This window comes from Gadus chalcogrammus, chromosome 6 (assembly GCF_026213295.1).
Source record: "Gadus chalcogrammus isolate NIFS_2021 chromosome 6, NIFS_Gcha_1.0, whole genome shotgun sequence".
NCBI lineage: Eukaryota > Metazoa > Chordata > Actinopteri > Gadiformes > Gadidae > Gadus > Gadus chalcogrammus.
The window spans coordinates 16739522-16766588 of record NC_079417.1 but is presented as its reverse complement, the minus strand read 5'-3'; the positions used below and the strand labels follow the sequence as shown (position 1 = coordinate 16766588).

At 45.1% G+C, this 27067-nt stretch overlaps 2 protein-coding genes across 3 annotated transcripts in view; both read right to left on the bottom strand.

Moving 5' to 3' along the window:
• Positions 1 to 24261, bottom strand: part of LOC130384407 (oxysterol-binding protein 2-like) — a 42938-nt gene extending 18677 nt beyond the window's left edge. Inside the window, exons 1-2 of the mRNA XM_056592563.1 lie at positions 23782 to 24261; positions 14671 to 14879 (exon numbers count right to left, since the gene is read on the bottom strand). Of these exons, the coding sequence (XP_056448538.1) occupies positions 14671 to 14879; positions 23782 to 23939 (367 nt within the window). The 5' untranslated portion in view covers positions 23940 to 24261. The remainder of the gene's footprint in view (positions 1 to 14670; positions 14880 to 23781) is intronic.
• Positions 24262 to 24806: 545 nt separating this feature from the next.
• The window catches only part of rasl10a (RAS-like, family 10, member A), a 13241-nt gene continuing 10980 nt past the window's right edge, over positions 24807 to 27067 (bottom strand). Inside the window, exon 3 of one of the 2 annotated variants that reach the window (XM_056592464.1) lies at positions 24807 to 26796. In XM_056592464.1, coding sequence (XP_056448439.1) covers positions 26545 to 26796 — 252 coding nt within the window. In that variant the 3' untranslated portion in view covers positions 24807 to 26544. Of the gene's footprint in view, positions 26831 to 27067 lie in introns of both variants that reach the window. The other variant, XM_056592463.1, reaches the window with a different exon arrangement.

Sequence of the window (27067 nt, the reverse complement as noted above, 5' to 3'; positions counted from 1 at the left end):
GAGACAAAGGAACAGAATTACACACGAGTGCAAACACAAATACGCTGAAACACAGGATCCAGCTCCTTGAAACCTTCAGTCAGCGGAAAGAAGAACGATGCAACCGGGGCCTTCGTGTGAGGTTTAAACGTTCCAGAGTGAGACTAGCATGTGAGGGTTAAACGTTCAGGAGTGAGACTAGCATGTGAGGGTTAAACGTTCAGGAGTGAGACTAGCATGTGAGGGTTTAATGTCCCAGAATGAAACTAGCACGTGAGGGTCTAAAAGTTCCAGAGTGAGACTGGCATGTGAAGGATAAACGTTCCAGAGTGAGACTAACATGTGCCTACCAGCTTTGCAAGGTCTCCCCCAACCCAGCTCCTCTTATTCACGTGCTCTGCATGTGGCCTTTTACAAACTGCAGTCGACCGGTTTCCACATCTCCCCAGTGTGTCCGGGCGTCGGAGATGCCTTGTGGCATAAGCCACTGCTACACCCGATTCGACCGACCGAATATATTGTAGGTTATAAAATATATACAGACAGAACAGGTCTACTTCACATTGGTGCTATTCTAAATCTCCGAGCCGAGCATGTCTACCTATATCTATCTATCTATCTATCTATCTATCTATCTATCTATCTATCTATCTATCTATCTATCTATCTATCTATCTATCTATCTATCTATCTATCTATCTATCTATCTATCTATCTATCTAGCTAGCTGAAGCAGCTGGTTTGGATATTGAGTAAAAGTCTTCAGTGCATAAAGTTCTTTACCAGAAGGTCCTACTGAACTCCCTGAACACCTTCTTTCCTCAGACTCAGTGGATCAAACGGATCTTTCCCACTTCTTCCCTATTTATCTAAATGCTGATCTGTTGTTTATCAGCCAAACTGGATTAAACACGCTCTATCAGTAAACAATCTTACACTCACTGGAAGAACCAGTCCATTGAAGAGGGAGCACCAGGAACCAGTGTGTGTGTGTGTGTGAGACAGTGAGCCAGTGTGTGTTTATAGATGCACGTCTACGGTTGCAGTGATCCACCGTAAAGGACGACGGCCCATGTGACATCTCCCCTGGTGTGAGTTAGCCCCTGAGCTCAGTCATACAGTCGTACCACTAGCATCACAGGGGCCCTTGTACCCAGAGCGGACCCTAACGGCCCCCCATCAGAAGATCCATTTGTTTACTCTTCCAGTGAAGGTTCACCGTGGAGAAAAACTATTTCCATCTTGTCTGCTAAGATGGAAATAGTCAACCTCATGTCCCACTATGGAGGTTGATCTGAGAAGTCCCACAGAAGGGCTCATCTGCTGGCTGTAGTAAATAATAAGAATACATGGAATAATAAGACATCTTTTAAGTCTTTTAAGTCTACTCTCTAAATTTAAAAGAGTTTTTCAGAGAAAAGCTACCAGACAGCAGTGTGTGTGTGTGTGTGTGTGTGTGTGTGTGTGTGTGTGTGTGTGTGTGTGTGTGTGTGTGTGTGTGTGTGTGTGTGTGTGTGTGTGTGTGTGTGTGTGTGTGTGTGTGTGTGTGTGTGTGTGTGTGTGTGTGTGTATACCGAATATTGCTGTCACAACATTCCACATGTGAAAAGGTCCAGAATAAACTTATTACATGGATGACCCAGAAATAGCTAAGCACCAGAAAGACATAAATCCGTCATAAATCTGAACAGTACAGCCGTCAGACATCTGGGAGAGGAGGAGGAGGAGCAAGAGGAGAAGGAGGGGGAGCAAGAGGAGAAGGAGAAGGAGGAGGAGGAAGAGGAGGGGAAGCAGGGATGGAAGAGGGAGAGGAGAAGGTACAAGACAAGAGGCCAGGGCTCACCATTATCTATTTTGTCCAGAGTCTCCATCATCTGAGGTTAGCACTAACCAATCAAATACCACAATAGCAGCAGACCAATCACAAGAGTCTCCAGGGTAACCAATATAATACAAAACAGTAGAAGGAAGAAGAATAGAAAATAAGGAGACCATTTCAAAATAGAAGAGAAAGATGAACAAAATGGGTTCAAGGCAGTAGCGCTGCGGACTGGGTTTCAGTAGAGAGTGAATGTAGCAGAGCAGAAGACAACAGGCTGAATGCTGATGGAGAGAACAAAAAAAAAAACGGTCCCCCCCAAGGCGTTCAAAGGGGACACGACAAACTGAACCAGAGATGGCCTCCATGTTCCCCGTGACCAACTGTGTACTGATCACATCTAAAGCTAGGGCTAGTTCAGCAGAGACTGAGAGAAGGAGCGAAAGAGCAAAAGAGAGAAAGGGAGAGAAAAGAGAGAGAGACACACTGTCTGTGGCACAGGAGATAGAGAGAGAGAGAAAGAGAGATATCATTTAGAGTGTGCTAAAGCACGATGTCATGAAAAAGGCTGAACTCTGATCTATTGAATGCAGCTCCGTTGAAAATGTAGGTGTCAAAATCCAGTGTCAATTTGTTCAAAAGGATTTGACAGTATTGCTAAAGGTATCCTACCTACAGATGTGTATTTAACACATAGTGAAGAATAAACGCTGCAGGACCAATACTTCATCTCCTGCTCTCAGCCGATGATGGAACGGTCCTCGGCGGCTCCGGGCCGCTCATGGTTCACCTGCTCTGTTCATGGTGGACAGCACTTATGGGAGTCGCTGCAGATCATTTATAAGTCTTAATGATTCAGAGCAGTGTGGTGTAATTGATCAGGTGTATAGCGGGGGAGTAGAGCATGTTGGAGGGCCACTTAGAGATGCCCCGTGACATGAACCAGGGCGTACTAAGAGGAACTCTTTCCTTCACAGGATCATTTGTTTCTTCTTTTATATATTTTTTTGTTTGTATCCATTTTCATTCATACACCCATTGTTACAGAGCCCGCTGCAACATCATTCCTTCTTCAAGGGCAATCCCCCCCCCCCCACACACCCCCCACAGCTGGCAGCGAACACCATCCCCATCACTATCTGCTCTTCCACGTTATGCTCCTTCTCCACCTCGACCACGCAGGCTTACTGTAGTGGTGAAATGACTGTGAAGAGGGTTAGAAAAAGGTTCTAGTTGCACAAAAAATCCTGAACAAGTGCATGCTTTCATTTCCACTCTGGCTCCAGTCAGCTCTGCTGGAGAGTGTAAACCACGCCGAGTCAGCTGTTAGTGGGCTGATAAAAGACACTGGACACATTCTGACAGGAGGAGCCAAGGGATGGAACCAGCGACCCTCTGATTATCAACAGGGCAGGGGCTCTCCCTGGTCCCTGAGAGTCGACCAACCAGCCCATCAAGATTTCCATACGCGTATCCCGTCCTCAAACTTGGCACCAAGCTTTCCTCATTTCAGCCCTGTCCACACAACAGTTTTTGGATTGAAACACAAGGAAGACAGATTGTGTGTGTGTGTGTGTGTGTGTGTGTGTGTGTGTGTGTGTGTGTGTGTGTGTGTGTGTGTGTGTGTGTGTGTGTGTGTGTGTGTGTGTGTGTGTGTGTGTGTGTGTGTGTGTGTGTGTCTCAAGGCAGAGAGAAAGTGAAAGCGATTGACAGTAGCAGAGAGGAGAGAGACAGCGTGAGGAGGCGTTATAATTGGGCGAGCAGCAGGGCTGTGACTGCTATAGAATCCTATACCGCCATCCGGCTCCACAGCGGCCCCTAGGGATTTGCTGCCAGAGCAGCGGAGAGAGGGCTTTTCTTGGGCATGACAGACCTCCCTGGTCCCTGACAGAGCTCCCTGGGCCCTCAAAGACCTGATAGACCTCCCTGGACCTGACAGTCCACCCTGGGTCTTGGGGCCTGACAGAAAAACCTCGGCCCTGAATAGAGCTGGGCGATTTTGCCTAAATATAAAATCTCAGATTTCTTTCAACCAAACCCGATTAAAATATTATTTATTTTTCTATAAATGATAAATGTAAATAGTTTGGATTCTATTTGAGGAATAGCAATGATTAATAAAAGCAAAATAGATAACACATCTCCCACTCTGCTGCGTGCCTCAGTTTAAGATGATGGAATGAATGTGTTGTGCTGCTGCTTTCAGTTGCCACAGACTTTCGGCAAAGAATCTTTTTTTTATAATGGATTTTCTTTTTTAGAAATCGTCCTAATACATATATTCGAATTACGATTAAAAATCGATTAATCGCCCAGCTCTAGCCCTGACAGACCAACGTTGGCACTGGGTCCTGACAGACCAACGACCTTGTGAAAAAGCTCCCACTGTATAAAATCTGATCTTGGGAAAAAAGGGAGAGATGTTTAAGTAATCCTGAGTAGCCAGACGTCCAGGCTTTAGAAATCCCAGATTTGCTACGAGCTTGAAGAGCCCCTCTGATGGGAAGCTCCTCGATACAGGGGCCCATCTCCGTAGCCTTCAGTGATTGCTTAGAGGTGAGTACGTGCTGACCGCCAATGTAGTAGCAATACTCTTTTTCATACTTTGCAAACTTTCTAGCTTGGCTCTTCCCTAGCTTTTGAGAGTCAACTAAATGTAGGATATGTAATGGCGTATATTATTAGAGTATTGCATGGTTTGTTCCCTAGCTTGGTCATCAAATCCTTTAAAAGTAGCCTTACATGTATACAACCCCTTCCACACAAAAACTAAATTGAAAACACATTTCTTAAGCCATTCGATGGGAGTCATTTTGGGGAACATTAATATTATCAGCATGGGAGAGGAAGGGCTGAATCTGTCCTAGATTAATTGCTTATTCCAATGCACAAAGCCATGTATATATCCATTAATAAAATATTACAAAACAACCTGATCTATATTAACATAATTATCAGCTAACGGAGAAAAAGAAACACAAATTATGAATTAATCCTGAGAGTATAACACCTCCCACCTCCCAAACCAACACAGATTATTTAGCAGCCAGTTTCCCATCTTATTATGAACCAAATAATTAAAATGATTACAAACACAAAGCCAATTGTGATAATTTTGTTGATGCATATTCTTGAGGACTCACTTTAATAATTAAATGATCAACGCAGAGAGAAAACACACTGAAGCCCCCAGCAGACGTTAGGAACCCTGATTTTAAACCTAGTGAAGAGAGTTTTTTTCCAATGGATGAGACATGGTACATATATGTAAATAGAGCCAGAGACACATTGTTTTAGAACAATGTTCTCTTACAGACAGAATCCTCAGGTATCTTCTGTTGTTGAGGCTAACAGAGGAGGAGATGGCTGATCAGCCAAATGGAACAGAGAATAATAAGCAGAAAGAAGACACAAGATGAAGAGTTTTGCTCCCCAGCCTGGGGAATAGAGGAGTAATCCTTACCAGTAATTGCCAAATGGCTCCCCTGAGATGCACCAATGGCAGAGAAGGCATGTTTGACTAAAATAATCAAGAGCTGAATTAACTATCTCGTGTCTAAAGCACAGAATCACAGCTGATAGACTTAAAGCACAGCCTATAGAACCAAACCACAGCCTAAATAACCAAACCACAGCCTAGAGAACCAAATTACAGCCTAAAGAACCAAACCACAGCCTAAAGAACCTAACCACAGCTTCTATAACCAAACCACTTATAGAACCAAACCACAGGCTACATAACCAAACCACAACCTAGAGAACCAAACCACAGCCTGGAGAACCAAATCACATATTATTGAACATAACCACAGCCTGGATAACCAAATCACATATTATTGAACATAACCACAGCCTGGAGAACCAAACCACATCGTAAAGAACCAAACCGCAACCTGGAGAACCAAAACCCAACCCGGACCTACCCAAAGCTTATAGAAGCAAGCTACAGCTTATGCATTTAATAACTAGATCAAACAAAAAACACAGAATCTTTAGCCCCGAGACGTTAGGAGGAAGGATACAGACATGAATATCCTCAGTCTGGGAATACTAGAATGTGTTACTTGGGTATTGGGGCACTCTGAGTCACACACACTAACACACACAATCCAAGGAAATGAGTAAGGTCTATTTCCTGTAAATGAAAGCACTACTGCTGGAACAAAGAAAGAAACACAGAAAATCAATCACAAGAAAAGCACAATCCTTTATCAATGTCTGGAGACTGGGAACCTTGTTCATTAACCAATTGAAGATTCTTATTCGCACTATCTCGCCTCATGCTGTGCAGGGTCTGGCTTTATTCATAAATTGATAATGCATTTCCGTCCATTCATTTGAAAACCAAACCAATAGTATATTGTGGCCGCTTCATTAGATTACTACAGCACAAACGGTTGGCGTAGTAGACCAGCTCATCACAGCGAGGTGATCTTCTGCTGCTACAGTCATACAGGAACAGGTCTGAACTCACAGGCTGTCGGCACTTCAGACCTCATTCATATGCAAATGAAAGGTGGCGCAATCGGCACACAAGGGAGCGGGGAAATGGACACAGTGACCAAAGGAGAGGAGGGGGTGGTAGCATGCGGGGAGCAGAGAGGAGAGAGACGAGAGCGGGAGACATGGAACAGAGCGCTTCTGTTAGCGTAGCGGACGGCGGAGCAGCGGCAGATGAAAGGGACGAGATGGGGATGAAGAGAGAGAGAGAGAGAGAGAGAGAGAGAGAGAGAGAGAGAGAGAGAGAGAGAGAGAGAGAGAGAGAGAGAGAGAGAGAGAGAGAGAGAGAGAGAGAGAGAGAGAGAGCGAGAGAGAGAGAGAGAGAGAGAGTGAGAGAGAGAGAGAGAGAGAGAGAGAGAGAGAGAGAGAGACAGCAGCTACCTGGAGCATGGACACATGGAGGATGAGGAGGAAGAGGGAGGGGGGACGGGACGGTGGGATGCGGGGAATCCCCCCCCCTCCCCCGGTAGAGAGCTGGACTGTACTGACCCTGCTTCAGCTTGCTCAGGCAGGCCGAGCAGCCCATGGAGCCCCGGACCGTCCCCGGCTCCCAGCAGCCCCGGACCTTCATCCCCCTCCTCGCCCTGCCGTCCGCAGGCTGGCAACCCCCCCCCCCCCCGCCCGTCTCCCTCCCCCGCCCGTCCCCCTCGCGCCCCCCTCCCGTCGGGGGATGCTACCTCGTCCTGTCGGGGGCACCGGCAGCCTCCTTGTTCGGCATTGCAGCAGCCATGCACGCTACCACTCTCCCCTTAAAGCTACAACGCTACACATCGATGCACACATATATACACATATATACATACATAAATGTATATATGTACACAGCGCAGGATGCAGACCCCTCCTTCACATGGATCTCATCTCTCTCTCGCTCTCATTCGTCTCTCCCTTCCAAACAGCCCCACACAGACCGCCCAGTCGCTCACGTTCTCGCACAGCGCTGGGCACATTTACAATCCACCGCCACACACATCTCTCAACGCAGCGCCGATTAGAGTGGAGAGAGAGAGAGAGAGAGAGAGAGAGAGAGAGAGAGAGAGTAGATAGGACTCTGCACCCAGCAGTCATCCAAACACAAGACCAGAATGCACTGCTTCTTCCAAACAACACCAGGGTCCTTTTGCTCTTCCTGGCTTCGCAGCATATGTTAACTATTTCAGTGAAGCATCCTGGAGAAGGCTACACTGCTGCTCAACATGGGAAAATCTTCGATAGCAGTTTAGTGCTTATAGTGTTCCTCATCAAGGAGTTACCTCCTTAGCTTACAAATCAATGAAGGACTTAATTAGGATTGATTGATTGAGTAAATGAAGGTTTAATGAATTAACGAATGAATCAAATCAATCAATTGGCGTCCCTCTGTGGTCCCCAGTATAGGGACCGTAGGCTGAGAGAGAGGAGCACAGTGAGCACTCTGAGCATAGCGGGATGCTTGACATGTCTCTAGTCTACAGGGGGAGCACCGAGCCACCGTGGAGGCAGGAGGGAGGACAGGAACCACGTGGCACAGCGACCCACAGCTCACTGTCTCCGCATCCAGCCATCTCTTGGACCCCCTGCGTCCACACTGTGGACCCCCACACAGGCTACAGCTGGTTCTGATAAACACAGTTACTGTCCAACAATGGCTCCATCACACATTCTGTGTCCCTCCTCTACATAAGTGATCGTTGTAGTGCACTTTCCAGTTCACCCCTAAACCACTGAAGTGGATGTTGGCTAGATGAATACATGAATGGATAAGGTGCCCATACCTTCTTAAGAGTGAAGATTATGAATAAAATACCGTCACGCATTCTAAAGGTCCCATTATCTGTTATGAGGTTCTGACTATACGGGATTACATTCTACATTAACATTGACCATCCAGGAGTATAAACCACGTGATCTAGTCCATTATGACAATGCCACGGTCTATGTACAGGACTTCACAGCCGATTCATCATAGCCTGTGGACGGTGACAGCATGGCTGCCCAGTAGGCTAGGTAACAGGCAGCATGTGACAGAAGATAATGTGCTTTGGGCTTCAGGCTGGAAGAGGACCCCCAGGGTGTGGCTAGCAGAAGCAGAAACAGCTTCCAGGGTGATTATGGACTTGGACAGCGTATTCTCATTTGAATACCATCTCTTAATGGTTAAGCATTCATCCAGTGGTGGTCTCGGGTAAGTCACCGATTCAAAAGGTGAGGCATCTTCATTAATCACCAACATAAGAGTTGAGATAATTGCTTTCTGTCTCTTCCTCGCACTGCCTTAAAGCATGCAGGTTCCTGCTAATACAATACTTGATGTTATGGTCGTGCAGAGCCGAGTTTTATTGCAGCAGTTGACCACAATGCTGGGAGCCATCTCGTTAAAAACCAACATCGGTATATATATATATATATACAAAAATAAAGGCATAAATAAGAGAGAGAGAGAGAGAGAGAGAGAGAGAGAGAGAGAGAGAGAGAGAGAGAGAGAGAGAGAGAGAGAGAGAGAGAGAGCGAGAGAGACTAATCAGCAGCATCTAACAGTTAATGAAGAAGATAAGTCATGGAACAGTGATCCAATTAGAGGAGCCAAGCATCGAAAACCTGTATAGCAAGCAAACACCATCATCACGACAGCACAGCTAGCATAAATAACCTGTGTAGCATCAGCACGGCTAGCATAGACCACCCGTATAGCATCAGCACAACTAGCATAAACCCCCCTTATAGCTTAAGCACAGCTAGCATAAACCTCCCTTATGGAATCAGCACACCTAGCATAAACTATCCGTACAGCAACAGCATAACTAGGCAGACAGACGGAAAGCGGAAAGACAGACAGATAGAGAGAGAGTAAGATAGAGAGAGAGGGTAGAGGGAGAGATATCTGCCTAAGAAACAATGGACTGAACAGTAAAGACTGTTTCAAATGTTCTGTCATCAACCAGGCTGCATATGATGACCTCACACTGAGGCGCTACAATCCCCTGATCACAACGGCCCCAGTGTGGTGAGTTCTCTCACACTGACTCTCTGACTTCACCGCCACCACAACCCATCACAGGCTTTTCATGGAAACAAACACACACACACACAAACAGCAACAAGCAGCGACAAGACAACGCCCTTATATACACACACACATAGACTCTACTATGCAAGCACATAGAGGATTACACACACACACACACACACACACACACACACACACACACACACACACACACACACACACACACACACACACACACACACACACACACACACACACACACAATATTGAAAAGCTATTCATCCTCTCACATCTTTACTCCATGAATGCAGCATGTGCTTCTTCCCTCCAGTGAGCTGGTACGATGGATGCTTTGATGGATAGTGTGTTGGAGTCAATGTAACATTTTACACATCGATAAGTCACTCAAGAAGCGGTAAACCCGTCTCTGCCTTACTATCTGGTAAAGTGTGTACATTGACAGACAGACATAGTGTGGACTGGATCTGGGAGCTCATTGTTTTATAAATAGAATAAATAGAATGTGTGAGATCAGAAAGGTCACCCTCAGTGTGTGACAGCAAAGCTTCAAATGAACAGCACCACATCACACACACACACACACACACACACACACACACACACACACACACACACACACACACACACACACACACACACACACACACACACACACACACACACACACACAAAAACACGATGAAAAAAATGAAATGTAAGTGAGAATGTGTGAGGTGCTGATGACCTGATGGCTTACAAAGCGATCAAATAGCGAAATGTTTTTGATATCTGATATCTGATCTCTCCAAAACCAACGAGGAGCCTAACCAACACAGGGCTAGGTTAGGTTGCTAATGCTAATGCTAACCGTCTGGCGGTCAAAGTCGACCGCACGTTAGCCTGACTACATAACGCGTAGAGCTACTTTTTCCATTAAAGAACCCCATTCCACTGGCCAGCAGAGAAACAGAGGCATCCAGCAAGGAAATTGGAATGGCAGTGGCTGAGGACACTCATAACCTAGCCTGCTTCTGTAGGCTGATGCCAGGTTTAAACAAGTCCTTAGAGGCACCTGAGGGATGGATGGAATCATTAGGAAGGTTATGGTGAAAGTGAGCCTACTGCTGGTATACCCATTGTTATGTCTGCTTGACCATAGTGATGTATGTACTACTACCACCAAGCTGGAGGGATCCAATTTCATATCCACTTCCTGGATTTGCTTAACTTTCTGTTGAAGTGATTCATATTATGCATACAACACTTTTCTATTGGGCTTTGTTAAAAGGTGCTGTACTTCAGAAGTAAAGGTCGAACAGACCTTTTCAAAGATTTAGCTCAACCAAAGAAATGTCCCATTCCACTCAGCCTCTTACAGGGAGGGAGGAACTGTTGCATTTCACGCACATGTGATTGGATTACACAAAGACCGACAGACAAAACCAATACAGAGCAACTATGGAGAAACGATGTCTATAACACAGGTAGTAAAGACATCTTCTGAATATTATTCTGCAAATAAAACAAAAACTATGTTGGTTTTCAATCGTACGAAATATGAGTCAGGTATATCGTGATTTAACGTGGTCTGTCTTCTCATTGTGATTGATCGGCTGACACGTAACTGAATTAGAGAATTAGAATGATTTCCTGGATCGATTGAGTCGTGGATAAATTGCTATATTCCATGTCATGGAGAAACATTACATTTGGTAACATTCGACCAGAATGGACCAGTGGAAGGTACATTAAGGAGGAGCTTTCAATGCCAGTAGAACAGGTGAGCGGTGAGGGGCTGAACGGTTTATATCAGAGGGACAGAAGGGAGGATGATGTATGTTGCCAGACGCAGAGGGAGATGTTTTTGACTGATAAATAGCTAAAATAGTTAAAAATATCTGTCTTTAAATAGATGGTTGGCATATTTTATAGGAAATACATTATTCTCATTCAGTCACACACACACACACACACACACACAGACACACACACACACATACACACACGGTCTGCTATGCTGTCAATTAAATATTGTTAATGTGATATTAAAATCCAGACAAGCATTAAAGACGCTCTCGATGTTCGCATCGGCGGTCAAAGGCTTTTGAGATGATGGTCATATCATATTTCTCATTGATCCTTTAAGATTCTGCTCCTCAACATGGTATTATTAGATAAAATAATCACAGCCTATAAAACCTAAAGTCTGTATCTTTGTCCCAGAACAGACAAAAGAAAGCCTCAACACTGAATCATGGTTAAATCTTAACGATCAAACACACACACACACACACACACACACACACACACACACACACACACACACACACACACACACACACACACACACACACACACACACACACACACACACACACACACACACACCACCAAATAAGATCAATACAAAATGAACTTGTACTTACACTTTCCCTACATGAGAGAAGACTGGTCACTCTAGAGATTTTTCTTCCTCTCTCCAGCAGACCAAGTGCTTGAGAAGCATAACACTCAAAGACACGCAGATTAAGTTGGAGCAACCGAAAGAAGGTCATCCATTCACAACTGAAACACCACTGGACCAGAAGCGACGTAAACGCTTTGACTGGTGGAGGGAGAGAGGGGAGAGAGGGAGAGGGGTAGAGAGAGTGAGCAAGTGAGAGAGAGAGAGAGAGAGAGAGCGAGAGAGAGAGAGAGAGAGAGAGAGAGAGAGAGAGAGAGAGAGAGAGAGAGAGAGAGAGAGAGAGAGAGAGAGAGAGAGAGAGAGAGAGAGAGAGAGAGAGAGGAGGGATTCCAATTGAGTGAATGTGGGTGGGAGTGAGACAGTAGACAAGAGAAGATGAGGGGTGGGGGGGGGGGGGGGGGGGGAGACGGGGGGGGACGGGGGGGGGGGGGACGTGGAGGAGAGATGTGGAGGGTATTTGAAAAAAAAAAAGCCTAATCACACAGGAACCCTTATCAATCACAATCACATTCTGTGCAGATTTACAATTATTTGGGATTCTCCCAGATCGACATCATCAGTGAGTGCACGACCCAATAGCACCCAGCAGACTGTGTGATACCGATATACAGGGCAGGGCTCTTTATGTAATACCACAACACACAAATACCACTTTAAAGACTCCATTACAATGAATTAATCCTTAGGATAAGTTAACCATTAACCCTCAGAACCACAAAGAAGACGCAACAATCTATTTCCTCAATTGCCTTATTATATTTAAGGGATAAGCATTTTGAAGGATGGAAACATGGAAATGTATCAGATCCAGATTCCACAATTACCTTAAAATCATTCCTTTTTATGCATGACTAAAATACTACAGAGATGGCATTTCACAGGTTTCATAAGGATGCGACTGGACACAGGGACACACTGCCACCTGCTGTCCATGTGAAGCAAAGCAAAGTAAACATTCATCAAGCCACCTTACCAGTTAAAACAGCAGTGATCCCTGTAGTCATGCCTGACTTTAGTGGCTATTTGTTTTAGTTTTATATAACAGAGCGGGGATCAGAACCAGGACATGAACGGGATCGATCAGTGTATAACCAGAACATGTTAATTAAATAGAGAACGGTCAGTCTGAACCAGAATATGTTAATCAAATACAGAACAGGGATGGATCAGTCTGAACCAGAACATGTTAATCAAATAAAGAACGGGGATAGATTATTCTGAGTCTGAGTCTATAGGTCTGAACATGTCAACGGGAGGCCTGTGAAAGAGATAAGAGGAACAAGTGATGAAGGAGAAAACTGTAAACCCTATAAGGGTGGATGAAGATAGGATGAATTAGCCATTAGTCTTCATTCATTCACAATGCCACGCATAATTCAAACACACACATACACCAACGGATTTGTAAAGTTACAACCAGCCCATTTAGTTGGTGGGGTTAGAAATGGTCTAACTATACAGTACCTTCATAGAGGAAAGGGAACCTGGAGCTTGTGTTGGTCTGACAAGGCATGTCCTATCTCTTTATCAAGATATGGGAAAGAAGGTAAGACATACCCAACACAAGCGAAGGTAGAGCCCAATGTAAAGTGAATGTCCTATCTCTTCATCAAACTATGGGAAAGAAGATAAGATATATCCAGCACAAGTGTAGGTAGAGCCAAATGTAAAGTGAATGTCCTATCTCTTCATCTAACTATGGGAAAGAAGATAAGATATATCCAGCACAAGTGTAGGTAGAGCCCAATGTAAAGTGTGAACAACAAGAGCCTACATCTCATGGCATTTAAACCTGTTTTGAAATGAAAAGACACGGCTCTCTCTGCTATGGCCAATAGGGATGGATCAACAACACTGTTACAACATTATTGTGCATTCCAGAGGGCTCAGAACCACTGGCCCCACTGGCCCTGGCAGACCCCTGGCTGACTGGCTGACTGGCCATGTAAGGCCCCTGGCTAGCTGGCTGACTGACTGGCTGACTGGCCATGTCAGGCCCCTGACTGACTGGCTGACTGGCCAAGTGGCCAATTAGACGGTCAGACGTGGCCAGCTAGGAAGGAGAAAAGGGACGAGATGTACTGTTTATGAGAGTAGGTACTACACCCATCTTGTTCACACAGTGAAATGAATGTATTGAAACTATTCCCCCTCTCTCCCTCTATCTCTCTGTCTATCTCTCGCTCTCACATTGGGAATTGAACAAGCACCTACCCTTCAGTTGTCAGAGCTACATAGAAAAAGCCCCATAGCGCGACAGAGGCCAGTAACATGATGATTGGGGAGGCAGTATTCCTCAATAGAGCGGGTAGATATTGTGAAATCAATATCTAAACCTCTACACTGGTCATGAAATTGAGATTTATTGTCCTGTGTTCACCCTAGTTTCTACACAGAGTCGACCACAGAGCCTTTTGTCTTGAAAGGAGCCTTCAGAATGTGATCTATAGCTCCTCTGAGCTAAACAAAACAAACACAAGTCAGGCTTACATGGAGAAAAGTCATGTACTAAACGCACACACATTTCAGAAAACAACCATTCAGATAGTTTGGATAACCAAATAATAGTCGCTCAACTCTTGCCTCATACAAATGCAATTACTTTCAGTCTAAATATAGTAAACTGAGTTCAAACACTGAAGGCCACCAAACAAATATAAATAGTTCCTCTAGAGCCCGCTCCTGCTCACAACGTGCAGGCCCATGGGCTGGGAGAGACCCCAGGTTAAACATCTACAAAAGAACACCAGTATGATGCACAGTTAACACATCAGTATGAACCAAATACAGAGTTAACACATCTTCTACACCCACCGAAGAGACCTCATTGCATATGTCCTCCACGGCTTCAAAGCATACACAGAGAGCAAAGGCAGACATGTTTTCCAACGACAGACTAAACAGACTCCCAGACTCCATTACCTGACTGGTCATTCATCATGCGGATGGCTTTAGCCTTGGCCAGCTCTAGGGCTGTGACCCATCTCTGGCGCTCCACCTCCGTGCTGGCCTTCAGGTGGTACGTGCGCCCCCCGCTGCTCAGCACGATGTTGCAGGCGTCCTCCGTGTCGATGTGCGCCGTGGCCAGGTTGATGGTCCCGCGACACGTGTGCGCCATCTCCGCCTGCGTCCTGCAAAACGCAGTAGGGCGTGTTTTAAACACACGTATGGCTGGGCTGCTGCGTGGGGGCTCTTTATTTAGGAGTCACGATGAACCTCCCATCCACGAACGAGCAGAGCAAGCAGAGTATGATTCATAGGAACAGCCAGGCTCCGTGGTGGGTTACAGCTGGGGGTCCGCTCCACGCCACGTGGGGTTCACTCATTTTGCGATAATATGATCTTGGATTTATGTTCCAAAAACAAATAAATACAACTTGTCCATTATTGATACATGCTACCGATATGTTGGCTGCTGCATGTCATCTTTGCAGATCAGGAATCAGTTATTTAAAATGTGAGCAGACTAAATGGTCATAATGCACACAGCTGCACGCTATTAGCCTGCTTCTACCAGTCTCTTTTGCAAGGTCTTTTTCAGTCCCAATCCCAAGAGAGACTGGCATTTAAGTTCTACTGCAGTAATACACCGCCTCATATGATAACGCGTCTCCAGTTATAACCCTCCTCCAGTCATAACCAGTTATAACCCTCCTCCGGTCATAACCAGTTATAACCCTCCTCCAGTTATAACCAGTTATAACCCTCCTCCAGTTATAACCAGTTATAACCCTCCTCCAGTCATAACCAGTTATAACCCTCCTCCGGTCATAACCAGTTATAACCCTCCTCCAGTTATAACCAGTTATAACCCTCCTCCAGTTATAACCCTCCACCAGTTATAACCCATCATATCCACCTTTAACCAGTTATAACCCTCCTCGAGTTTTAACTAGTTATAACCAGTTATAACCCTCCTCCAGTTATAACCCTCCTCCAGTTATAACCAGTTGTAACCCTCCTCCAGTTATAACCCTCCTCCAGTTATAACCCTTCACCAGTTTTAACTAGTTATAACCAGTTATAATCCTCCTCCAGTTATAATCAGTTATAACCGTATTTAATATATATAACCCCTATTGTCGCCTTCGTCGACTCGACGACAGCGACTACGAATCCCAGGCCTCCTCCAGACTGGCTTGGTATCCAAATCCCTCTGCATTTTTACTCAATGCCTTGAAATGACTTTTGAGCAATACTTTCATCAGAGCAAAACTGTTGACTTGACAAAATACCTATATCATTCAAAGTATGCAAACAAAATCACACAGATATTGTTTTGCCCAGAATTCACAATCTGATGTATTTTGTGATTTCCTCATGAATCCCATGAGGCGGGCGTGAGCCTCAAACTATCATAAATAATAATAATAATAATAATTTTATTTAAAGGGCGCCTTTCAAGACACTCAAGGTCACCTTACAGAGCATAAAGTTATAAGACAGAGGTTAAACATGAAGAATTAATAACACTCAAAAGACGCCTAAAGTGAAGGGGGGGACCTCACTAACCACCACCAGTATGTAGCACCCACTTGGGTGACTTGGTATCAGTTAACCAAATCTAACAGTCAGGACTCGATATACAAGTATCTCTTTTACTATTTAATCATTTAGAGGTTTTATCCAACAGTGAACCGTAGACCTACCCTGACCCTGACATGGCAAACCGTGGTTTCAGTGTAACTATTCAACCGAGTCACAGGAATTCATCGTATTACACATAAGAACCATTGACTTTTGTGTTTGTGTGCTGTGCTCCCTGATACAAGGTTAAATTTGGCTAGCATTAAAGAAGGATTTGCTGACGTCAACAATCACCCAAACCGGTCTGTTCATCGATTTCTGGGAGCTTGCTGAGGCCAGCAGATCTATGAACGATGAACCAATCAGGGTATTGGTCCCAACCCACAAAAACTAGATTTGCTTCCGCGTATAAAGAATCTTATATTTGTACACATATACATGCAACTAATATGTGACAAATAGTAAAACCAAACCAGAGGTGAGTGGAAAAGTGTGAAGACAAGGCCTTCAGTGGCTGCCCTAGCTACAGAGGACGGTAGGACCTGATGTAACGAAAGTGACCGAGGCATGCTCCAATATCACACTCTTACAAACACGCCATGTTGGACCAATGAGGGGCGGTTGGATTTATGTTGCTTAAAAAAACATGGTCAAATGATGTGCTTGGGGTGCATGTAACACGGACAGTGGGTATCCCAAGAGGCTGAAGAATGGGGTATATTTCATCCATTCATTTTTCACAAGCCACAACGGCACAAGGTAAAGTGTGTAATGTGGATCAGACTGTGTGGCAGGCCAGAATACCAACTGAATTTAAGCTTGTCACCTGCTGTACGCATTTTAAAGTTTTGAATATACCCCTCCATAGCGTAATGTAGTCCCTTTCGTTTGCTTCAGAAAGAAATTAAATTATTTTTCGCCCAAAACTTCCCCAAAACCTGCTTTAATATACTGTCAGCTGACATTTTTCCATGTCTTTGTTATCTAGTCTGGTTTGTTTGTCCGAGTTCGTCATGGTAACGACGGGGGATGTGACTTAGCGACAGGTCAATTGCAATGCAAAAACCTTAGGTTAAATATGGTATTTTGTATACTTTGGTTAGTAGGAAGATTTTTTAAAGGTGGTGTTGCTAGGGAGACAATCAAGTATGCCAGTGACACTCCCATACAGACTTTATTTGTTTTCTTCCAGCCTTGACTCAATAAACCACACCACTATACTACTCTTACTACCATTGCCATCAAATACTGACTGAGTAAATCACAATCTTGCTACATTTTGGTCCTGCCCTAATATCCTTTTTTGCAAATGTGTATGTCATAGTATGCATGTCATTAAAAAGTCTAACAATAATCAAACCAAGCCCAGTGGTCTCCACAGGATCACAGCATTAGACTTAGCAACATAGAGCTCGGGTGCTATATGACCACTTCTATCCCCAAACTTGTAATGTCCTTCAGTTGACTCGTGCTCTGCTCTATTAGATATCTGTGGGCTCCATGGTGTGTGATAAGAACGTTCCTCCATGGCCCAACAAGGCTAACTGTTACCCAGTGGCTAGTTGCAACCCATCTTGCCCTTTTAATATCTAACAGGGGGCAACAGATGTAAACTGGCCTCTTAGGCTAACTCTGGCTCACTTTCAGTTTGACTGTTGATTAGTGTGCAATGTCCCTGAAATACACCAATAAATAAATAAAATTAAATGAACTGTTATCTAGCAGCTAGCTGCAGATAACAAGGCCATTGTCTGCTGCTACGCCCCACAGCCAACAAACCAGACAATGGAGAGCAGCTGGAACAGAAACACGCCAGCGTGAGAGAGGTTTGAAATAGAGAGAGAGAGAGAGAGAGAGAGAGAGAGAGAGAGAGAGAGAGAGAGAGAGAGAGAGAGAGAGAGGGTTGGTTGAAGGTTGCTTATCCCTCAGTCTATTTCCAACAGTGTGTACAAGCATATTAGAACATACAATATGTTTTAATTACATGCATTCTGTGACACCGACCTGAGTTACTGTAGGGACCATTATGAATAGATTATTCTAACGTCCAGGGATGTGGACTGTGAAGCCCTGAGACAGGTTCAAGTTTTAACGCTGAACAAAAAGAACAAAGGTGATTTGACCACATACAACATTTATAACAGCTAAATGTAACCATAATGACTCATACTGTGTGACGTCAACATTTTCCCAAGCTAACCTAATGGCTTATGTACAAAGAGGCTGGATGGTGTATCTCAGTCTGCAGGACCTCAGTTCCTCTAGTCCTCCATGCCCACATCGCCCTTCTAACGCATTCGGGACCCCTGGACCCATTATCATGATGGTTCATCCCTCGTTCTCAGAGGCTACACACTATGACAGCAGCATGGGCATTGTTTCAACCCTTATGCTTCAATATGAAATATACGCAGATTTTAGATATGTACTGTAAGGATAAAGCTCAGCAGTTTTGTTGGTTTCATAAATATTCTAGCTGATTTTATTCAATTAATCAGTTTCTGTTCTACATGAGGTGGATCTGGTTCCCATATGTAAGACTACTACTCTAGCTACCCATGTAGCTCTTTGAAGCCAGATCTTTAGTCTAGACCCTGGGTCAATATAGTACATCATAGACAAATAAGTCATCATTTTTTACTTAATTGATTACTTGTCATTGTGGCTTTCAGCCTTCCACTCATCAGCTGTTATATTATGTCTACATTATGTGTGTTTCACTCGGGTCCCGGATCATTTGTTGTCACAGGCACAGTCTGGTTCCACATGGGGCTTGTGGCCATCAACGGCTCCTGACCACTGGACTATACATTACTTACAGCTGATCTTTAGCAGACATGTTAAACCTCTTGTTTCCATTGCATTGTGTGCGGCTCTCCCAGCCATGCAGGGCAGCACACCAGCAGGGCCATGCATGGAGCAGCAGCATTGGGCCGTGACATCAGGGCTGGGCGGTGGCTCATTCATCTCTCTGCACCAGTAGCCGATGGCTTTACAATGTCCTCATGTATTTAGAATAGTGTAGGATCAGATTCAATCAGCAGTTTTGCTTAAATAAATGCAATGAATGGCTCTATAGCTACAGAGCGTTTTGAGGGAAAACATCAGTGTAGTTTATTATAGTTTGAAGAGTTTGTAACACTTCAACATACCCTATAAAATAATACAATTGACACAAAAACAATGAGAATACAATTTGCCATATGGGCCAGTCCAACAACTTGAGCAGTTATTGTGTTTGCATTGATTATATAAAAAACAAAACTATTGTGTTGGTTCTTCCATAGGCAGAGGCGGGCCATAATGCTGATATATGATGACATGAGGTTTCACCCTCTAAACGATGCAGGTGTCCGTGCTATACCTCTCCCAGCCCTGGGAGCACGAGGATGATGAAGGCGAGGGATCCTGCAAGCAGTGTGCTAAGCCAGCCAATAATATTCCATCAATTTACCTGTTGCTTCCCTGCGCACACATCCTCATAAAACACAAATCCACCGAGCTGGAGCATGTAATGACAAAACAACAACAACAACAACAACAACAACAACAGCCCATCAACAGAGAGCACAGAGACAGAGGGTGACAGAGACTCAGAGAGAGAGTGAGAGAGCGTGAGACACAGAGTGACACAAATGTAGGAACACAAACACACAGGACACATTAGCAAGCAGAAAGATGACACCTGCACAAAAAAGATGAAACAAGTCATGTCTAGGGGACAGGTAAAGTATGAGCTTAGTATGCAAGCTTAGAATGGTGCAGGAAAGAAGCATATGAGATAGAGAGAGCAAGAAAGAGAGTGAAAGAGAGAAAGAAAATAAGAGAGAGAAAGAGAGAAAGAAAATAAGAGAGAGAAAGAAAGAAAATAAGAGAGAGAAAGAAAATAAGAGAGAGAGAAATAAAATGAGAGCGAGAGAGAGAGAGCGAGAGCGAGAGCGAGAGGAAAAACCCAAAGGAGACAAGCAGTCCAAAGCAAAGATACGATATCTATAAGATATTGATTGCACTGAAACAAATTCTCTCACCTCACAGTCACCTTGAATAACCGCCCAACCCACCAAGACAGACACACGTGCACACAGACGTGCACGAACACCGAGTGACCCAGTAATACTGAGGCCGGGGGGAGGGGGGGGGGGTTAACTTTCTACAGTTTAACTTTCTAAGCTTCTCTTCTCTCTCTGCTCTGGTTAATCAGATAGGTCACGCTGTGTGGACCTGGGAGGACCGTCCCCATGGTTACGCCCAGGTAGCTTCAGGTACCGTGATTACCTTCAGATACCGTACCGTAGTGATTGTTGAGCTGTTACATGAAGGATAGATGAGTCTAGGTATGCAGTGCACACTTCTAAATGGTTACCTACATATTGGTAAGGGACTTGGGGGATGATGTTCAATGTAAATCATGAATATGTCTTGAACATTTCTCCCTGGATGGCATAAGATGCAGAGTTGAGGAAGTGCCTTATTAACTAGCTTGATCTTAACACCTGGCCACACAGAGCGCTAGCATAGAAGTGCTAATTGTACGTGTGCTTAACCACTGCAGAGCACTGTTTGATGCTATCCAGTTAGCGGAGAAAAATGTAATACACATTTATTTAATTAATGAAAGCCAGACCTTTCTAACTTTATTACACATGAATATGTTGTAAAGACCGCTGTTATAGAACGTAAGGCCTTAATGCCCTGTAATCTATCCCACTAACCAATGGGCTTTCCTTTGAGAGGTGAGACAAGATTCTGAGGGCATTTCCAACAAAGTCCATTTGTTCAATTAAATTGTGTGGCGGGTGGAGGCTTTCCAACAGGACTCCCGTTCACTGGAGCTCGGTGATTTAGTGGGATAGGAAGGGTTCCAGACGAGGATACATTACAAGTTCTGGCAGTAGTGCCAGGCGTTGTGGAGGAATTTAATTGCCCAATTGCATAAAATCTATCAAATGAGGTTCATAGACATATTCTGTATAACATATATGGTATTTAGAACATTCGAGTTTAGAGTGCGACTACAAACCACAAAAGCTTTTAAATCCTTATTCTGTGAGAATTAAAGAGCAGATCTTCTCACAATTAATTTGGATTATCAAACATTTGTCTGTAAAAAATATGCCTTTTGAATTAATGTGATTCCATTGATTATTTTATTTTTCAAAAGATGAAGTGAATCATCTGCCAGCCCTTTAACAGCAGTCATTGGGGGAAGCGGACCAATTGCAGCGCTGGCTCTCTGTAAACCCATTACCTTTTAACTGCTGAATGAGGAGTCCTGCTGCTATACCCCACGGCCCGCTTCACGGCCCAGGGATCACAGCCCACATCCCCCTGACCTTTTGGACAAACACTTAGTGGCCAGACCCTGGAGAGACTCTCTGATGTAACTGGGTATACTGCCAGTTGGTGAGGGTTTAATTAATGACTTTAATTTGCTAATGAGAAATCAGAAGTCTGGTGTGACGGATGACTTGTTATCATTATCACACATCGTTCAGTAGTGCAGTGATGTTAATGATCCAAATAACATATTTTCTGTTATAGTCGTTATTTGGACATAAGCCTACCTCATGTATTAAAAACTGTAGAAATTGAATTATTATTGTACTGTCAGCTATTGAGTCTGTAAATGTATTCTGTTTGTATTCAGCTGCTAAAAGAGCATTATTACAAAGCGTTTGAATAGAGCGTTAAAGGGGGAAAGGCAACGGCATTCACGTGTTGTTTGTGGTCATTTTTAGCATTGTATTCATAGCATAATAAATGAAGAGTAACACAGACAACCACACTAAAACCTGATATGGACCTGCATGACCCGTACATGAACAGTTCCTCCTGACAGTTTAAAGGTTTAGAGGAGAGGAGATCCTGCTGTCACCATTCATGAAATTATTATCAGTAGAAACTTTCAGCTTTGTTATAATCTTAGAAGCATCTTTCAAGAGTCGAGACATTGTCAACTCAAGGCCCTTTATCTTTCTTCCTTTTGAAGTGCAGCAGATATAGGTCAACAGAAAAGTAACACGGCACACAGCCGTGGAGCGGGAGGGCCTGCAGACACCAGTGGCGGGAGCAGTGGGGACATTAGTCAGCTCTCCTTTGTGGGAACGGCCACGCTCCACCGGCTCCACCGGCTCCAGGCTCAGATGTCAACGGGCTACCTTTACATCTGGGACAGCAGTCACCTTACAACAGAATGGACTATTAATAGATGGTAGAAGCAACAGGCGGCTTTCCTTTCACTCTCCGGCCGGGAAGATGGAAGGGGGGGGGGGGAGCTCTGAGCTCCACTTCCAACTGAGGCAACGGAGTCTTTGTTAGTGAGAGAACAACCAGGTCCTTGTGGTGTATGCAGTGGTCCATCTGTGAACCAGGAGGGAGTGACGTGTTTGCCTATAGTAAACAATTGCTATGATAACGAATATCAATACTCTCTGACTAACACGGCGTTGATCCAGCTAATGAAAGGGTTACCCTATTAGGTTACACTGTGCCCATGGAAACACCCTTTGCAGGAAGCACCTCAGCCACAGGTGGTAAAAGGTCAGCCAATGTCTACCTGTCTCACAGGTGGCAATCGTGTGAGCCAGTGGAGAAAAAGGGGGCAAACATTACTTACTTGGAGATTATATTAGTTACAGTATAATAAAACGTATTGCCTCTCCTTTGATACACCTTGTCAGGAATTATTTCGCAATATACTGGATAACAAATAGCATTAAAGTATAATGGCTCCTGAAGTGCCTGCTTAAATTAAACTATTTGCATTCATAAAAACGATTACCAATCTTATGTTTTCCAATTATTACAGAATAATCCTATGGCTTCACTTAAGTAGTAGGAGGAGCAGCTACTATGGCTTCAGCTAAATAGTAGGAGGAGCAAACTACTATGGATTCACTTAATTAGTAGGAGGAGCTACTATGGATTCACCTTAGTTTAAGGACAAGTTACTATAGATTCACCTTAGTTTAAGGAGGAGCTACTATGGCTTCACCTTAGTTTAAGGAGGAGCTACTATGGATTCACCTTAGTTTAAGGAGGAGCTACTATGGCTTCACCTTAGCTTAAGGAGGAGCTACTATGGCTTCACCTTAGTTTAAGGAGGAGCTACTATGGCTTCACCTAAGTTTAAGGAGGAGCTAGCTACTATGGCTTTACCTTATTGTAGGAGGAGCTAGCTACTATAGTTGTAGTATAGTATAGTGCTACTTTCATTTCACTTGTGTTGACACCACAATAGGTTTTGTCAATTGTCAAGTAAGAATTTGATTAGATCTGAAAATGATGTGCATTGTCCTAAAGTACCGTTGTCCTGAGATTACGATGCATTAATCGCTCTGATCCATGACTCCCTCTGCCTTTGCTTTGACAACTAGCCTAGCGAGCTAACCGGGGAGATAGCCGGGAGCCAGATGAGCCAGCAGCTGTACTACACAACACCGCTCGCCGCGTCCGGCGTTTATCGTGGCAAATCCGGCATAACGGTTGTGGCTGTGGATAGCGTACCTGTAGTAGGACAGCAGCCCGTTGCTCAGGACAAACCACCGCCGCTGGTAGCCCTTCAGGTAGTTGGTCCATTTAAAAAGCCATCCTTTGTAGGTGTCCGACCCGGGAGCCGGGGCCGCGGCAGAGGTGGATGCCGAGCCCTTCCCCTGGTCGCTCATCCTCCGCCGCCCGCCGGACGCTCTGGATCCACGGAGGAGAGGAGGTCTGTACCTTCACCACAGTAGGTCCTCCACATCGAAGGGCTGTGACGGAGGAAGGTGCGGTCCGGGCGGAACTCACATCGGACGCCTCTTTCACATGACAGTGGAATGGACACCGGGGGAAGAAGGAGAAACGATGCCAAGACACTTTGCTGATGCGGACTGCAGAGGATCCGACTTGTACCACGTGACGTTGTTATCACAAAAAAATCCTAAACATTTGACATGTGACGTGGCTCGGGATACTGACATGTAACTGTGGAAACGGTGACATCCGCGATGATGTATTGGGATGGCTCTTTGAATGGCTCACTCACACAGTCGCATGCAAGGGCACACCCCCAAATAGACTTTTTTTACATAGGTCTACACACACACACACACACACACACACACACACACACACACACACACACACACAGACTCATAAATAGTTCCACAAACACACATATATCGGATATAAATATATATATATTTATGAGTCTATATGTGTGTATATATATATATATATACACACACACACACATAAAAAGGTACACACACACACACACACACACACACACACACACACACACACACACACACACACACACACACACACACACACACACACACACACACATATAGACGCATACATAGGTCCACACACACAGAAACACACACGTATATATATTTATTTATACTCATAAATAGGTCTAGGTCTTTTGACCCATTTATTTGACTCAATTAACGGCCACGAGGTGGCGACATTGTCAAAAATATGGAGTTTGCCAAGAAGGAAAAAGGAATTGCACATGACTTATGAGTGATTATGTTAAAAGGCTTTTAATAAACAAATTGTCAAGAAAAAAATACCAGCACAGTACTAACACAGTAAAAATAAATACTAGCAATTTTTTGGATAAAAAAACGGTAGCCCTTTTATATTTGAAGACTTTCACACGGTCAAAACACTGACACCTCATGCTACACGTGGTTGCTCTCTGTTTTTATCTCTGCTACATATCTCTTCTTTTGTTGCTAGATAACTCATGTTTCTGTTTGAGTGAAATCTGCTCTTACGTGCCCGGTTTTCATCACAACCACACCATTCATGTATAACATCTCCAAACATGTATTAGTAAATGAAACAACAACACGTCTTCATCAGTGCACTTTGACCTTGACCCGTCGGCTCTAAAGCATGCAAATCAAGGATCCTACGGGTCTTATGTACAGGAGTGAGCCTTCTCTCTCATCCAATGGGGAGTCACACCCCGCTGCTACTCGCCTCGATGGAGGGGCGAGGTCATGAGACTTAGAGGGGATGGACCAGGGGATAGATGGTGTCTCCAGGCTGACAGCAGAGGGGATGGACCAGGGGATAGATGGTGTCTCCAGGCTGACAGCAGAGGGGATGGACCAGGGGATAGATGGTGTCTCCAGGCTGGACAGCAAAGTGTTTGATAAGCTAAAATCGACAAATGACAGCGTCTACTCTATCTAGTTCTACTCTTTTTTCAGTCAGAAAGTCTTAACTGAACAACAGCACAACATCTGAGCTCCGGATCATGTGTTATCTCCTGGTCCATCTAGCCATGTGGTGGTGTATCCTCCTCCATCCCTCCATGTGGTGGTGTCTCCTGGTCCTTCCCTCCATCTGGTGGTGTATCCTTCTCCATCCCTCCATGTGGTGGTGTCTTCTGGTCCTTCCCTCCATGTGGTGGTGTCTCCTGGTCCTTCCCTCCATGTGGTGGTGTCTCCTGGTCATCCCTCCAAGTGGTGGTGTCTCCTGGTCCATCCCTCTATGTGGTGGTGTCTCCTGGTCCATCAATCTATGTGGTGTCTCCTGGTCCTTCCCTCCATGTGGTGGTGTCTCCTGGTCCATCCCCCCATGTGGTGTCTCCTGGTCATCCCTCCATGTGGTGGTGTCTCCTGGTCCATCCCTCTATGTGGTGTCTCCTGGTCCATCCCTCCATGTGGTGGTGTCTCCTGGTCATCCATTCATGTGGTGTCTCCTGGTACCTTCCCTCCATGTGCTGTGTGGACCTCTCCCTCCCAACACTGCTGGAGAGACACGTGTAGGCTAGGCTGAAGTCAGTCTGGTCGACCCGACTGAACTACTGACAAATGCATTTGGAACGGAAGACTTTATAATATTGCTGCTTCTTCCTTGCTCAAAAACATAGAATCCGACCATACATTTAAACGTGGACCTGGTGCAGTTGGGGATGCTTGGAAGCATAGCGGTATCTGCCTGGAACGCAGTCACTGGCTGATAATGGGAAAAATGTTACGGAGGTGTTCAGGAAGGATCATCCAGCCATCTCTCTTCTATCTCTTCCATGAGAATATTTGGCAGAATCAGAATTTCCCACATTGGGTCTTTGATGTCTTACGGCCTTTTAACCGCATTAGGAAAGAGAAAAGGGTTTGTTAAAGTAGGAAACTCCCGGGTTCACTACCCCGATGTCTGCTCCACCCCCAGCATCACCTCTGCTCCAGAGGAGGAGCCGGAGCAGGGAGCTGGTGAGGAAGCGAGGATAGAGGAGGAGGAGTTTGGAGGAGTTGCCTCACGCGGGCGTCACATGAGCGTGCAGCGGTTCCTCTGCAGCGCCCCCTGCAGGCGGATGGAGGTGTGGTTCTGCCGCATGCCGCGGGCCACGGCGCTGCCAAGCAGCTCTTTGAACAGCAGCACCACGTGCCAGTTGAACTTGGCCGAGCACTCCACGTAGCCGCACTTCCACGTCTTCTTCACCAGCACGGAGACGGCGCGGCGCGGGGTGAAGCGCTGCCTCTGGAGGTCCCGCTTGCTGCCCACCACCAGGATGGGGACCTCACTGCTGCTGCTACTGCTGCTGCTGCCCTCTCTGAGTGGTGGTGGTGGGGGGGGGGGGAGGAGCAAAGAGGAGGAGATGGTGGGAGATGGAGTAGGATGAGGAGGAGGTGGGGAGGAGGAGGAGATGGATGCGTTGAGGAGGAGAGGAAGTGAGGAGGGGGAGGTGGTGGTAAGAAGTGGGAGTTGGTGAAGTGGAGGAGAGGATGGTTATAAAAGGAGTGATGTAAAAAAAGTGAGAGGGAGAGGAGGGAATGAGGAACAAAATAAG